Source organism: Saimiri boliviensis, chromosome 6, assembly GCF_048565385.1.
Source record: "Saimiri boliviensis isolate mSaiBol1 chromosome 6, mSaiBol1.pri, whole genome shotgun sequence".
Taxonomy (NCBI): domain Eukaryota; kingdom Metazoa; phylum Chordata; class Mammalia; order Primates; family Cebidae; genus Saimiri; species Saimiri boliviensis.
In genome coordinates, this window is record NC_133454.1 from 119,271,106 (window position 1) to 119,285,994 (window position 14,889).

Here is a 14,889-nt window from a genome sequence, read left to right on the forward strand (position 1 = left end):
AGGACATAGGCACAGGGAAAGACTTCATGACTAAAATACCAAAAGCAATGGCAACACAAGCCAAAATGGACAAATGGGATCTAATTAAACTAAAGAGATTCTGTACTGCAAAAGAAAGTATCATCAGAGTGAATAGGCAATCTACAGAACGGGAGGAAATATTTGCAATCTATCCATCTGACAAAGGGCTAATATCCAGAATCTACAAGGAACTTAAAAAAATTTACAGGAAAAAAAAAAAAAACAACCCCATCAAAATTGGGCCACAGATAGGAGCAGACACTTCTTCTTCTTTTTTTTTTTAATTGAAATTATCATATATTTATTCATTTGCATATGTTGAACTGTTTTTACATCCTGGGGAAATCTCCCACTTAATCATAGCGAATATTATTTCTAAGGTGTTGTAGAGTCTGGCTTGCTGAGCAGACACTTCTTAAAGGAAAATATTTATGGGGCCAACAAACATATGAAAAAATGCTAAACATCACTGCATTAGAGAAATGCAAATCAAAACCAGAATGAGATAGCATCTTATGTCAGTTAGAATGTCAATCATTAAAAAGGCAGGAAACAATAGATTCTGGAGAAGATGTGGACAAATAGAAATGCTTTTACATTGTTGGTGGGAGTATAAATTAGTTCAACCATTGTGGGAGACAGTGTGTCGATTCCTCAAGAATCTAGAACTAGAAATACCATTTGACACAGCAATCTCATTACTGGATATATACCCAAAGGATCATAAATCATTCTGCTATAAATACACATGCACACGTACATTTATTGCAGTGCTATTTACAATAGCAAAGACTTGGAACCAACCCAAATGCCCATCAATGATAGACTGGATAAAGAACATGAGGTACATATACACTATGGAATACTATGCAGCCATAAAAAGAATTCAGGAAACATCACATGTCGGGGCCTGTTGGAGAGGGGGGTGGTAAGGGGAGGGATAGTATTAGGATAAATACATAATGTAGATTATGAGTTAATGTAATCAACTAAAATATTAAACTATAAAACTCTGCCAGACAACCTAGGCAATGCCATTCAGGACATAGGCACAGGCAAAGACTTCATGACAAAGATGCCAAAAGTAATTGCAGCAAAAACAAAAATTGACAAATGGAATCTAATTAAACTAAAGTGCTTCAGCACAGCAAGAGAAATCATCAACAGAGTAAACAGACAACGTACAGAATTGGAGAAACTTTTCCAAACTATGCATCTGACAAAGGTCTAATATCCGATCTATAAGAAACTTAAATTTAGAAGAAAAAATCCCATAAGAGGGAATGAACACTTTTCAAGACATACATGTGGCCAACAATCATATGAAAAAAGTTTCATATTATTGATCATTAGAGAAATGCAAATTAAAACCACATTGAGATACCACCTAACATTAGTCAGAATGGCTACTATTAGAGAGTCAAAAAATGACAAACTCTGGTGAAGCTGTGGAGAGAAAGGAATGCTTATACACTGTTGGTGGGAGTGTAAGTTAGTTCAACCATTTTGGAAGACAGTGTGAAGATTTCTCAAAGACCTAAAGACTGAAATACCATTCGATCCAGCAATCTCATTACTAGGTATATACCTATATACCTAGTAATATAAATTTTTCTATTATAAAGACATGCATGTGTATGTTAATTGCAGCACTATTCACAATAGCAAAGACGTGGAATCAACCTAAATGTCCACTGATGATAGATTGGATAAATAAAATGTGGTACATCATGAAATACTATGCAGTCATAAAAAAGAACAAGATCATGCCCTCTGCAGGGACATAGAGAGGCTGGAGGCCATCATCCTTAGCAAATTAATGCAGAAACAAAAAACCAAATACCACATGTTCTTACTTACAAGTGGGAGCTAAATGATGAGAACACACGAACACGTACAGGGACACAACACACACTGAGGCCTTTTGGGGGGTGGAGGGTGGGAGGAGGGAGAGAGTCAGCAAAAATCACTAATGGGTACTAGGCTTAACGCCTGGGTGATGAAATAATCAGAACAACAAACACCCATGACACAAATTTACCTATGTAACAAGCCTGTACTTGTAGACTTGAACTTAAAAGTTAAAAATACACAAAACAAAACAAAAAAGAAATGTAAAATAATACAGCCACTGTGGGGGAGTTTGGCAGTTTCACTTCTAGGTTTTTATGTAAGGACTAATATTAAGGCCTGATATCACATGCTATCTCGGCATCTAGTGAAAGTGGAAGGGCTATAATGGCCTAACTGCACATTTCCCTCCCTACTCTGCCCCTGCAGATAAGGTCCCTGCTAAACCACTCTGCTTATCAAGGAGACCATATACAGTTCCCGCTTATCTCTGAACAGTGGGTTTCAGTTCCCTGGCAGCCTGTAGAATAATTCAAACAAGCCAATCATATGCTCCTGTGGGATCTAGGGATCACCTCACCCTCTTGATATTACAAAGCTTGTGTCCCAGAGCCCCTGGTTTTTCCCTCTGCTCCTAAGTGCAGTCCTGTGTGGACCTATGTGTTGTGTGGCATTCTCTCCAAGGCCTGAATGTACTTACCAATGAATTGCTTTTGAGTGCATCTGCTCAGTGTCAGGTGTTGTGTGTTTGGCTATCACCATAACCCTAAAATAGGAATCTCTCCCTCAGCAAGGGGATGAATAAGAGGTGATTAAAGCTGAGTCATTCATATACCCAAAATACTTGAAAACAGGTATTCAAACAATGTTCAACAAGTGCTTTCAGAGTAGTACTATTCACAAAGATGGAAGCCACCCATAAGTTTATCAGTTGATGAATGACCAAACCAAATGTGCTATACTCATACAACGGAAAACTATTCGGCCATAAAAATAAATGAAGTATGGATTCATGATACCATGCGAACTAAAAATAAAATTCTAGGCCTTCAACTGATTGAATGAACCCCCTTCTTGGCCAGAGAACCCCAGAGAAACCCTAAGAACTATGTTCCCAGCCATCATGGAATAGGGGGGTTGGACATGCCTTGTTACACCACTTCCCTTCTGTGGTTTAGACACAACACCTGACCAGCATCAATGTTAAAAAAGAGATCATAAGGCTGACACAGCAAACTCTTTGTGACAATAACATACCTATTTATAAAGAGGACCCAAGGCCATGGCAAATTATGGTTAAGTCACGCACCCCTACACTTAAAGAATAAACTTTGTTCTAACTGCCACAGAGTTTTTCTTTTCTTTTTTTTCCCAGAAGCTAAACAAGCACTGGCCTTGAGATAAGCAATATTAAAACAATTACGGCTCATCCACTGCCAGAAGATAACTGACCTTCCTGTGCCACAAGCTGTAACTACAGCTTTGATTGGGCAAGAGACTCATTTCAGCAACTTTCTCCTGATAAGGTAGGACTGACCAAGGAATGGTTCTGGCCAGTTAACAGAGGTTGCACACTTGCATAACTTTCTGTCCTGGAAAGACCTTTAGATGTATGGGGCCTAATTGTAATACATTTGAGTGTTAAGTCTCCAACCCAAAGTGAACAGGGGTCATATATAACATGCATGTTTATTCAGCACTTATGTATTAGGACCACCTCAATGAATATTCATAGCTTCTCCTATAACCTGTTGAATATGTATACTTGGCCAACTCATTCAGCATAAATTCCTGTCTCACGCCTCCCTTCCTGCAGTGTGCCTGCCTTTCAGGCTCTGCTGGAGGCTATGCATCCCAGCCTGTTAGGATGGCCATCTTGCAGTCCGTAACCCTTTATAAAAAATAAAGTGGTGCGTGCCTGTAATCCCAGCTACTCAGGAGGCTGAGGTAGGAGAATTGCCTGAACCCAGGAGGCGGAGGTTGCGGTGAGCCGAGATCGCGCCATTGTACTCCAGCCTGGGTAACAAGAGCGAAACTCCGCCTCAAAAAAAAAAAAAAAAAAAAAAAAAAGTCTCCTTAATTTGTAAATGAATAAATAAATATCGTGATTTTTAAAGTTAAGAGTATGATTCAAGTTTTACAAAATGTGCAGAATAAGTAAATCTGAAGAGATAGAAAGTAACTTGGTGCTTGCCAGGGGCTGGGAGAAAGGAGGAGTGGAGAGTTGCTTAAGAAGTGTAAGTTTTCCTTTGGGGGATGATGAAAATATTTTGCAACTCTAAGGGTGATGGTTGCACACGTGTATGTACCAAGTGCCACTGAATTATATACTTTAAAATTGTTAATTTTATGTGAATTTAACACTTATAAAAATTAGTGGTTATTTCAATAGGGGAGGAAAGCATGTAAAGTTATTGAAATTAGAAATTCCAGTATTATTTTATCTACTTCTATGTAGTTAGCTATTTAAAACAACATATTTATTCAACTCTTAAATAAGAAAACAGATAAGTATTTTCAAATAAAAACCGTTGAAATATTCTTCACAAATTGAATCTACTGTAAGGCTCTCATTCCCAAATATAATTTAAGTGTTAGATACCGTAACATGAAATCCGACTAATTTTAAAGAACATGCAATATAATAAAAATATTTAATAGAAAGTACTTCGAGGTTTCTGATGTTCATAGATGTTTTTGCTTGCTCTTTGTTACATCGGTTCATAATCCTGGAGAATTACATAGCTAAAAACAACAATTATTTTTTACTTGGCAGATGAGGCAATCTATCTGTAGAAATTGTGATATGCTACACAATTTCTAAAAATAATTTATTAGGCTTTTACTTTTGAAATGAAGTTTTTTGGAGGTTGACTTCTACCAGAATGTAGAATCAAGTGATGTTATTCTTATCCATTATCCTTTTTTTTTTTTTTTTTTTTTTACAATTTTTCATTACTAGATTTAATTGTCAAAAATGCCCTTAGTGAATATTTCTTTAGCTTTCTAGATATGGGCACATTCATAATAAAATGCTTCTAGAGAAAGCAAAATTAAACCAGAAAGCATTGTTTTGGCTTAGACCACAGGTGTGTGGATTTTTCACCTAATCAAGGCCTCCTGAAGCTGATTGCAAGCACCAATTAGTGAGTGCATCTGGTCCCAGGCTTACTGGATCTGAATCATTGGTTGGAAGGTAAAGCAATAGGTTTTTTTCTTCTTCACAAAAATGCAGAGTGAATATAATATGCGGTACTGTTATTCACTTCATAAATAATCCCTTTGTATCACCCACTTGAATTTCTCAAATCATCTTGCAAAGCCCTGCTTTAACAATTCAATAGATAAATATCAAATATTATGTCAGACTTAACTTCAGACACATCCATATCGTTGAGAAAAAAGACACAGTGGTAGGGGGTGCAGCCTAGAATCACTTTCCACATGTTCTTTCCTGATTTTCTGATTTATCTTTCAATGGCAAAAAATGCAATTACTTTTGCACCAATCTAATAACTTCAGCTGTGAGGACGAAAGCAAACTATGCTAAGGGCTTCTCAGTGCTTTCCAGAATGATAAATCATCACTCACACCTGAGGAGGCAAGAGGTTTATAAACACCTGTGGAGGCCCACTTCCTTAGATTTCCTGTTTCCTGTGATACCCTGGGCTGGAATCTGAAGCAATGAAGATCTCTTTCGTGTTAGGAGAGCTCCTCGTGCTTTTCAAGTTGATTCATGGTCTCCAAGATGGTAATACAAAGAGGGAATTTTTGGAGGTGGCAATTTTAAACAGCAGGGATTTTTTAAAAACATATTGTTGACTTTGGGCGTTTGTTTTTATAACCTGGTGATCAATTGCTAGTAACTAATGATTGCAAATTTACAGCCATAGTTTTATCTTTACCCCTGTACTTCCTCTTGAATTTTTCCTCTAAGCTAATCTCGAGATGCTGTTGTTTTTAATTTTTCTTACATGCAAAGTATTTCCAGGTTCTCTGCTGGATACTAGCTTGTTACTTTGCCGAACGCGAAAGACTTATAGTGACTGGCAAAATCAGGAGAGACTGCCTGGTGCCTAGGGGGGGAGGTTGCCTAGGACCACATTTCTGGCCAAGGGGTATGAAGATTGGACAGAGTAGTCAGCTGTATTCGATTGTAAATGATTCTGTTTCAGAGTTGAGGTTCTGAATAGATTTTGCATAGGTTTTAATCCTGATCTGCCATTTAGCAGCTATGTGACTGAATTTATCTGTGTGTAAATATGGCATAATAATAAAATTGACATTATAGAAATGTACTGAAAATGAAGACACCAAACCAAAACTTAACATAGTTGAAAATCATAAAAATATTATCAAAGCAACTGCCATATTATTTTGTTTCAGAATTCTTGCATTTCACATACCAGTTAAAATTTATTGGCTCAAATATTTTGATGCAAAATAAAATTTTAAGTAGAAGCACATGGTATATTTTTCCATTGTGTGCAACCAAATATCAAAGCTTTTTCTTGTTTCTCTATTTCAGATAGATATCACTTTTACACCTAGATATATTTCAGAAATGTACTCATGAGACCTGTTAGTAAAATTCGAACAATCCCTAAAAAAAAAGTGTGCATGTTGGGATATTTGACTTATTTAGGTTAGAAATTCTTAAGAAGTGCTTCTACCATTTTTCCACATTCTGATGAAAAAACAGACACATAGAGATTAAGCAATCGACCTAAAATCTCCCAGTAGAAAAATACACAAATAGAAAAAATATTTTCACTCTATAGTTGGGAATTCAGCTCAAAAGGTTGAAAGTTTCCTGAGCTATTTGTTTGGGAGCAGACATACTATCTGACATTTTCCCTTTTAAAATTTTTCTTTCAACAGTGGCTGTAACCTGTACTGAATCCTGGCTCGAGGTCAAATTTAGACAAAGACCCCTGATAAATGACCTGCAACCTTTGCAACATGAAGTCTTTCTAGGAAGCGGCTGTCCTGTAAACATCGTCGAGCCGGATTTCTTTGTGTTCTTTTATATTCTAAGTTTTTGTGGCATCGTAGTGACTGTAAGAGCAGTTATTATTTCAAAAAACAATATATCTTTTGACTGTTTTTGGTCTAGAAACCAAAGACTAAAACTGCCCTATTCAAATTTTAATGTCGGTTGATTTAATAGTTTGTGTAATATTGACTACTCTCTTCAACATTTTTGGATATTGCTTCTATCTGTAGGAAAAACAAGATTTGGGATTCCTATTTCAAAAACTATTTTTTTCAGGCCAGGTGCGGTGGCTCACACCTGTAATCCCAGAACTTTGGAGGCTGAGGAGGCTGAGGGGGGTGGGGGCGTGGATCACAGATCACAATGTCAGGAGTTCGAGACCAGCCTGACCAACGTGGTGAAACCCCATCTCTGCTAAAAATACAAAAATTAGCCAGGCATGGTGGTGTGCACCTGTAATCCCAGCTACTCAGGAGGCTGAGGTAGGAGAATTGGTTGAACTTGGGAGATGGAGGTTTCAGTGAGCCAAGATCGTGCCACTGAACTCCAGCCTGGGTGACAATGAGACTCCATCTCAAAGAACAGCAGCAACAACAAAACCTATTTTTTGGAAAACATATCTCTTTTGCCTGTAATAGTGATTTTTTAAAAAAATATTCTCTGTGGTAAAATCTAGTTTGAGTGAAACATTTTGTTTTCAAACAGTACCACAAATAGCCCACTCTTTTGTTGTTGACCTAAAATTTTGAAGAAAATTGGGTATATCAGATTATACAGCTCCTATATTAATAAGAGAGAAATCAATCTTTTCTGTCACCAGAAAACTTTTTTTTTTTTATAATGTTAACTTGTTGCTGTGTTTTTGTAATAACAGCCTAGTTTTTCCATTTTGGAGTCGCATCTGTTTCTGGTAAAGACTGTCTAGGTGAACAGATTCTATTATTGGATCCAGATGCATGACTCCATTTGTTTGCTGTATCTCTGGCATCAAAAAAAAAAAGTCTAGCATTTGCCAAGCACTCAGCTTAGCATGAGGCTGACTCAACTGCTTTTCTAGAGCTGTCAAATATCTAGCTAAAATTCACACTGAATAATTTAGGTCTGCCTAAGTCAGACCCTGATCCTTAAACAAATGTGGTGATCAAAAGTTGTCTTTTAGACTCAACTGCCAAATATGATGTCACTGCTCCTGGCAGGGGCTGTTAATGTCTGCTCAAATCAGGCATTTTTATCACTTAGCTCTGCTCTTCTCTTGTATGCCTGGCACTTATACCTACTTTACTTTATAAGGTAAAAATAAAATAAAAATTATTTTGTTTTTAATCTATATTTTAAAAATGGAATTTTAAATCATTTGAAAGAGATATAACTAAGATAATTTATATTCTTTGCACCTTTAGGAACAGCCAGTAGGTATTCTCATTGAAAGTGCAATCGTATATAACTCGGCGAATTTTGACTTCGATGTACACATCCCAGTATCATGCTATATTCAAAGGTAAGTGCAGTGGACTACTGAGATTCAGGCTATCTAACATTATCTTTGGCTTCTAGGTGTTCTGATCAGCTAAATGGCTGGACGTTATGCTACAGTTGGATCAAATTTGAAATATGGTGTTCTCTTTGGTCATTTGAGTGGATCTAAAAAAATTTAGTTGATTCTCTCAATGTAATTTCTGAATGAGTAGAAGAGGCTTAGTTGCTATATGAGAATTGAATTCTACAATCACTAAACAGATTATATCAGAAGGGCTTGTTGATAATCTTTCCTTTTCTGTGGGGTTCCCTGTCCGGACCCACCCATCCTGCCTCATCTATGACTATTATAGGAGCTCTTAAGTTTTTGGACAAACCATACCACCTTCCTGCAGATATGGGGAGGAGCCAAGAGATTCAAAATCAATATTTTCTCACAATTTTAAAACTAGAACTGAGTCTCAGATTTGTCAGGTTCTGCAATATAAAAAAAATCAAGACTTTCTAATGACCAAAATTCTCTCCTTATTGGAGAAACTTCTCTGCAATGAGAGAAGAAAGCAGGAGAGCCTGTTGATGAAGATGGAGGTAATTTTGCTCATGGTCAAATCCCTGGCTGAGCTGTTCTCAAGGTCCAATTGCATGTGTGTTCTCTCTGCCCTTAGAGTGTTCATTCCAACCTATTTTGAACAGTCTGGCTTCTGGAGACACATAATTTAATGGCTCTATTTATCTTTTTTTTTTTTTTTTTTTCGAGACGGGGTTTCACTCTTGCTACCCAGGCTGGAGTGCAATGGCATGATCTCGGCTCACCGCAATCTCCGCCTCCTGGGTTCAAGCAATTCTCCTGCCTCAGCCTCCCTAGTAGCTGGGACTACAGGCACGTGCCACCATACCCAGCTAATTTTTGTATTTTTAGTAGAGACGGGGTTTCACCATGTTGACCAGGATGGTCTCGATCGCTTGACCTCGTGATCCACCCGCCTCGGCCTCCCAAAGTGCTGGGATTACAGGCTTGAGCCACTGCGCCCGGCTGGCTCTATTTATCTTACAACCACTGACTTCAACTGTACTGTGTGATATCTGCTTTTCTTATTCTTTAACAGCATCTTTGGTCCTTCTCATAAGTGAAAATCAAGTCAGGTCTCTATCTCCAATGTTATATCACATTTAGGTTTCCTTAGGACTCCTAGAGTTTCACAGAACACACAAAAGATTTGGAGAGGAACTCAGTTCAGAATAATCTCTGAGTAGTACATTTCCCTCTGCTGCTTTTATTTGCATGTTTTGCTGGGTATGATAGGATGAAAGAGGTTGGGTCACAATAATCTCATGGCTACATGGTGTAATTGCAGTCCATTTCTAGCAATGCTGGCTAGATAATTATACCTTCACCCAGAAGTTTACCTTGAATTATGGATGTGTGAGGTTTTTTTAGTCCTTAGAAAGGGGGTGGTCATCACAACTGCATATTTCCTGATGGACCAATCTGGACAAGACTTACTTCTTCTTCCATACAAATGCTACCATGGGCCTCCACAAAACTTCCTCATTTTCTGTCTTGGTTGTTTTTCATTCCAGTATGTTGACTTCTTGAGGTCCCCTCTCCAGTTGACAGGTAATCTTGAGTGATATCCTGGAAATACAGCTAAAATGTTGGTACCTGTGGGGGAAATTACTTAGTCATACTACAATACATGGTGGGAGAATATGCCCGTTCTGTCCCCTTTTCTACACCTCCATGTCTCTCACATGTCATTCTACTGCAAAGGCAGATACTTAGGAGTAAAATGTCATCCTCTTGCTGTAGGCACCTCAGTGTTGGAGAATCTGATAAAAAAAAAACACCCTTATTTGGCTTCATGAAGGGAGGGAGAATTTGTGACCTCACTTATCATCCCTCTGTCATAGACCAAGAACTCAGAACAGCATGCCTCTAATTCTCTGCAGATGTCTGGTGAGATGATTAGAGATAAGAGCTGCTTCAACCTCTTATTAAGAGTTTTTGGTATTTGAAAGTCTATGAAATTAGCTTCAGATCACAAAAGTACATTTTGGGAAAATGAAAATTTGTATTCAACCTTCTGTAACTTTTTCTCGTATTCTGTAAAATAACAAATTTTCCTATTGGTCTAAGCTAGACCAATAGGTCTTTTGGCATTCTCTCAAAGCCAAAGAGATCTGTCTAATTTAGATTCTTTCTCCACACTTCAACTTTTTATCCACTCCCAAAAGCATAATAGACACAAAACTTAAATCTATGTATTTTTTTTTCTTGTTCAGAAGGTTTCCATTAATCTTCGTGATGAGAAGGAGAGAGAATAATAGACGTGAATGCAGAAGGCCAGTGGGACAGCATCGCTCACTATCACAGGAAGTTAAGAACTTGGGAATCCATCCAAGAGCATCTTATGCGTAAAAGTATTTTGAATTAGGACCATAAATGTTTACAAGTACATTCATATAAAAAAGGCCAGGGTTTAGTAAGGTGGTGACATATGGCACACTTTGTGTACTATTGCCCAGGAATATTGCCTTTTTTAAATGGTTATTAAGGATATGTTTTTATCTTGGCATGTCTTATTTCCTTATGTAAAAGAGATATGCAATTGTAACCTCAACATTTCTTTTATCAATTTCTTTCAGCTGGGGAAAAACCATCTTTGGAGCATGTAATCTAAGTATGCAATGGGATCATAGAGTCCCATAAAGATAGTAATTAATACCTATGTTAGCTCTAATTTCAGCTTTTTGTTCTGGAAGAAATAAATGCCTGCAAGAGAAAACTCAAATGAGCTGTAAGACTATTCAAATAGGCTATAGTCTTTGGACTTCAGTATGCTAGAGGGACAGGCCCTTATTCCACATATTGACCAGCCCTCATAATTCTAAACTTGAGATGGTACACTCATGTACAATTTATAATCATTTGCTAAGTCACTTACTAAGCATTTGATAACTAATAGCTATATATACACACAATACATATGTGTGCATACATGTGTATATATGGTATTTGTGATGCTTGAGTCATTAGAATATTATAATCGTTCCTGGGGTTTAAAATTGATGCCTTCTTTTCCCACTCCCCCACTTTGTTGAGCCTCAGTGGTTCTTTAGTTGGATAGTAGTTTCCCATCAGTACAACAATGTGACTGTTTCTTTTCCTTCCTTACAGGAACAGTATTCCCTTGTTGAGCTACATAATGTTATCCCTTCCTAAGTGTAAGAACAGAGCTATGCATTCTGGATGATGAGGCAACCCTACTTCACCTGGTACTCGGGCTGCTTGAAGATTTCATTACCTTTTAGAAGTTGGACTAGTCACTGGATATTGTCTTTTATTATTTCAAATATGATATTTTTAAATGAGAAACAGGCTCTGTTGTCCATATTTATGAACTGTTTGGGTAGGGAGAAAAGCCTTTCCTTCCCATATTTTAAACTTGTAATAAAGATATTTTTAAATAAACTTTTACAATTCTTAATAGTTATTTGTAATTTTTAAAAGAAAGCTTAATTCCTGATTTACAGAGCATCATAAAATGTGAGGCAATTGCATTTTGTGAACAGGTTTACCTATCATCATCTGTTTTTGGTAACAATTGAGTATTTAATATACAGTAGTCCTTATTAAGTTTTGCTTCCCATGGTTTCAGTTACTCGCAGTTAACTGTGGTCTCAAAATACGAAAATATTTTTAGTATCTTCATGGAAATTCATAATCCCATTTCATACTTGTTACCTACTCCAAGGAAAGAGATACACATCCACATAAGTCTTGTAAAATATTTTATATTTTATTATTGTTAATGTCTTACTATGACTAATGAAACTTTTTCATAGACACATATAAGAAAAATTAAATTATAGTGTATATATAGGGTTTGGTACTAACCCTGATTTCAGGACTTCCCTGAGGGTGTTGGAAAGCATCTCCTATGGATAATGGGAACTAATATATTGTAATCTAATTCTCCAGTTGATCCCCATTTCACTGACTTCTAATGATACGTGTAAAATAAGATGAAATCAGAATTTTCTTTGTAACTGGTTCAGAAAATAGACTATTTCAGTCTCCACTTTTCTGTATTTTTTTCCCCTCTGTATCACTTTCCTTTTCTGTGTGTTAGCAATTTCAAATCAGTTTGGGGATTTAGGTTCATCCATCCTACACCTATCAAAAGGCTAGAATTGAGAGGAAATACAATTCCAGTTGGTTCCTGTATTATTTATGATTGCTTTTGATTTCTTTCAATACTTTTCATTCAAAACTCAACTGTTGGGCACAAGAGGCCTAGCTTTTGGCTGATTTTGGCTTTTGACATGTTTTCCTCACTAAGCTTAACCATTTCTGTATTTTGATTCAAAGTAAGAAATGTGCAACTCTTCCTTTCATGTAAACACTTAGCGGCCATTGTAGGGTTACTAATTAACATCTTAATGTTGCTGTCTCTGGGAATAGACAGGGCTGAGAAGAGGAAGAGAGACAAGAAAGCTGGTCAGTGGAGCAGTAGGAATATACACAACATTTATTACATTTGCTGTCTTTATGAACTTGGTTCCTGGTGCCCCAAAAGAATTACAATAGTAATATTAAAGATCACTGATCACAAATCACAACACATAAAATACTGAAAAACTAGAAATACTGTGTGAATCATGAAAATATGACAGACATGAAGTGAGCACATGTTGGAAAAACGGTGCTCAACTTTCTCAAGCAGAATTGCCACGTCTTTAGTTTGTAAGAAATGTAATATCTGCCAGGAATGATAGAGTGAAATGCAATAAAACGAGGTATGTCTTTATTTTCAAGAGTGATAGTATAGTCTGCAAAGACTGAAATGTTCTCTGGCCAGTTTAACAACCCCTGAGTTATATTATCTCCATTTTATTAGTAGGGAATGTAGAACCTGCTCTGAAATGATGAAATATTTAGTCAAAATTCATACCCACAGTAAGTTGCAGAGCCTGCCCTATAATACAGGCCTGCCAAAATCAGACCTTTACACTTAAACAAATGTGATCAGGAGGTGTCTACACATCGGCAGGCAACAAAATGTCTGTGACACAATGTCAGGAGCTATTACTTGGGTGTTTTCTAAATGTAAACATTTTATTACTTAGCTCTGTTGTCCTTTGACTTAAAATAATTCCTGAATTTTAAAAACTCTTTTTTTTTAACCATTAGATTTAAGGAAAATAAATGCACACTTTTTTTTTCTCTTCAGGAACGCCCATGCGGCATTCTTGTTGAGAGTTTCATCAAATATCAACCAGTGGTTTCGATGATCAGAACTTACATCCCAGTAAGATGTTCCCCTTGAAAGGTAAGTCTAGCTGGCTACAGAGATTAAAGTTCTCTGACATTTGTTTGGCTGCCAGCACTTTCTGATGAGAGTAAAGATGTTAGAAAATATGCTGAAGTCCAGCCCTGAGACCTGTCTGACTGATAGACGGTGTTCTGTTCTTTCATGTGAGTAGATAGGTCATACAATGTATATTTATATATATGGCTGACTGTCTCAGTGTATTTTATTGATAAAAATGAGCCCATTAGTTTGTTTCACTGGTAGCTGACACTAGTTTTACAAAAATTTTAAAAATTTTAATTATTGTGGACATATAGTAGGTATATATATTTATGAAGTACATGAGATGTTTTGATTCACACGTGCAATGCATAATAATCACATGGATAATGGGGTTGCCATCCTCTCAAGCATTTATACTTTGAGTTAGAATCTAACTAGTCTCTTTTGGTTATTTAAAAATGCACGATTAAGTTATTATTGACTACAGTCACCCTGTTGTGCTGTCAAATAGTTGGTCTTATTCATTTTATTCTAATTATTTTTTTGTATGCATTAGCCATCCACACCTCCCCCAACTTCCCACTCCCTTCCTAGCCTTTGATAGCCATTCTTCTACTCTGTATGTCCATGAGTTCAATTGTTTTGGTTTTTAGATCCCACATATAAGTGAGAACATGATGTTCATTTCTCTGCCAGGCTCATTTCACTAAATGACCTCCAGTTCCATCCATGTTGTTGCATATGACAGGCTCTTACTCTTTTTTTATGGCATGTAGTACTCCATTGTGAATATGTACCACATTGCCTTTATCCATCCATCTGGATAAAATGTATGCTTATGTTGCTTCCAAACCTTAGCTATTGTGAACTGTGCTGCAACAAACATGGAAGTGGAGATATCTCTTCAACATACTGATTTCTTTTCTTTTGAGTATACACTCAGCAGTGGGATTACTGGTTCACATAGTAGCTCTATTTTTAGTTCTTTAGGGAACTTCCAAGCTGTCCCCCATAGTGGTTGTATTAACTTATATTCTCACCAACAGTATATAAGAGTTCTCTTTTCTCCACATTCTCACCAGCATTTGTTATTGCTTGTCTTTGGGATACAAGCCATTTTAACTGGGGTGAGGTGATATCTCATTGTACTTTTGATTTACATTTCTCTGATCAATGATGTTGAACACATTTCCATATGCCTGTCATTTGTATGTCATAGTATGAGAA

The 14,889-nt window shown here is 36.9% G+C and overlaps 1 protein-coding gene across 1 annotated transcript; it reads left to right on the top strand.

Moving 5' to 3' along the window:
* Positions 1-2,800: 2,800 nt before the first annotated feature.
* Positions 2,801-11,911, top strand: OOSP4A (oocyte secreted protein family member 4A). The gene is made up of 6 exons (XM_074401532.1): positions 2,801-3,398; positions 4,955-5,623; positions 6,754-6,932; positions 8,269-8,366; positions 10,628-10,759; positions 11,523-11,911. Exons 2-6 carry the CDS (start codon positions 5,557-5,559, stop codon positions 11,596-11,598), a joined length of 552 nt encoding a protein of 183 aa, XP_074257633.1. The 5' UTR covers positions 2,801-3,398; positions 4,955-5,556; the 3' UTR covers positions 11,599-11,911.
* The last annotated feature ends 2,978 nt before the right edge of the window (positions 11,912-14,889 follow it).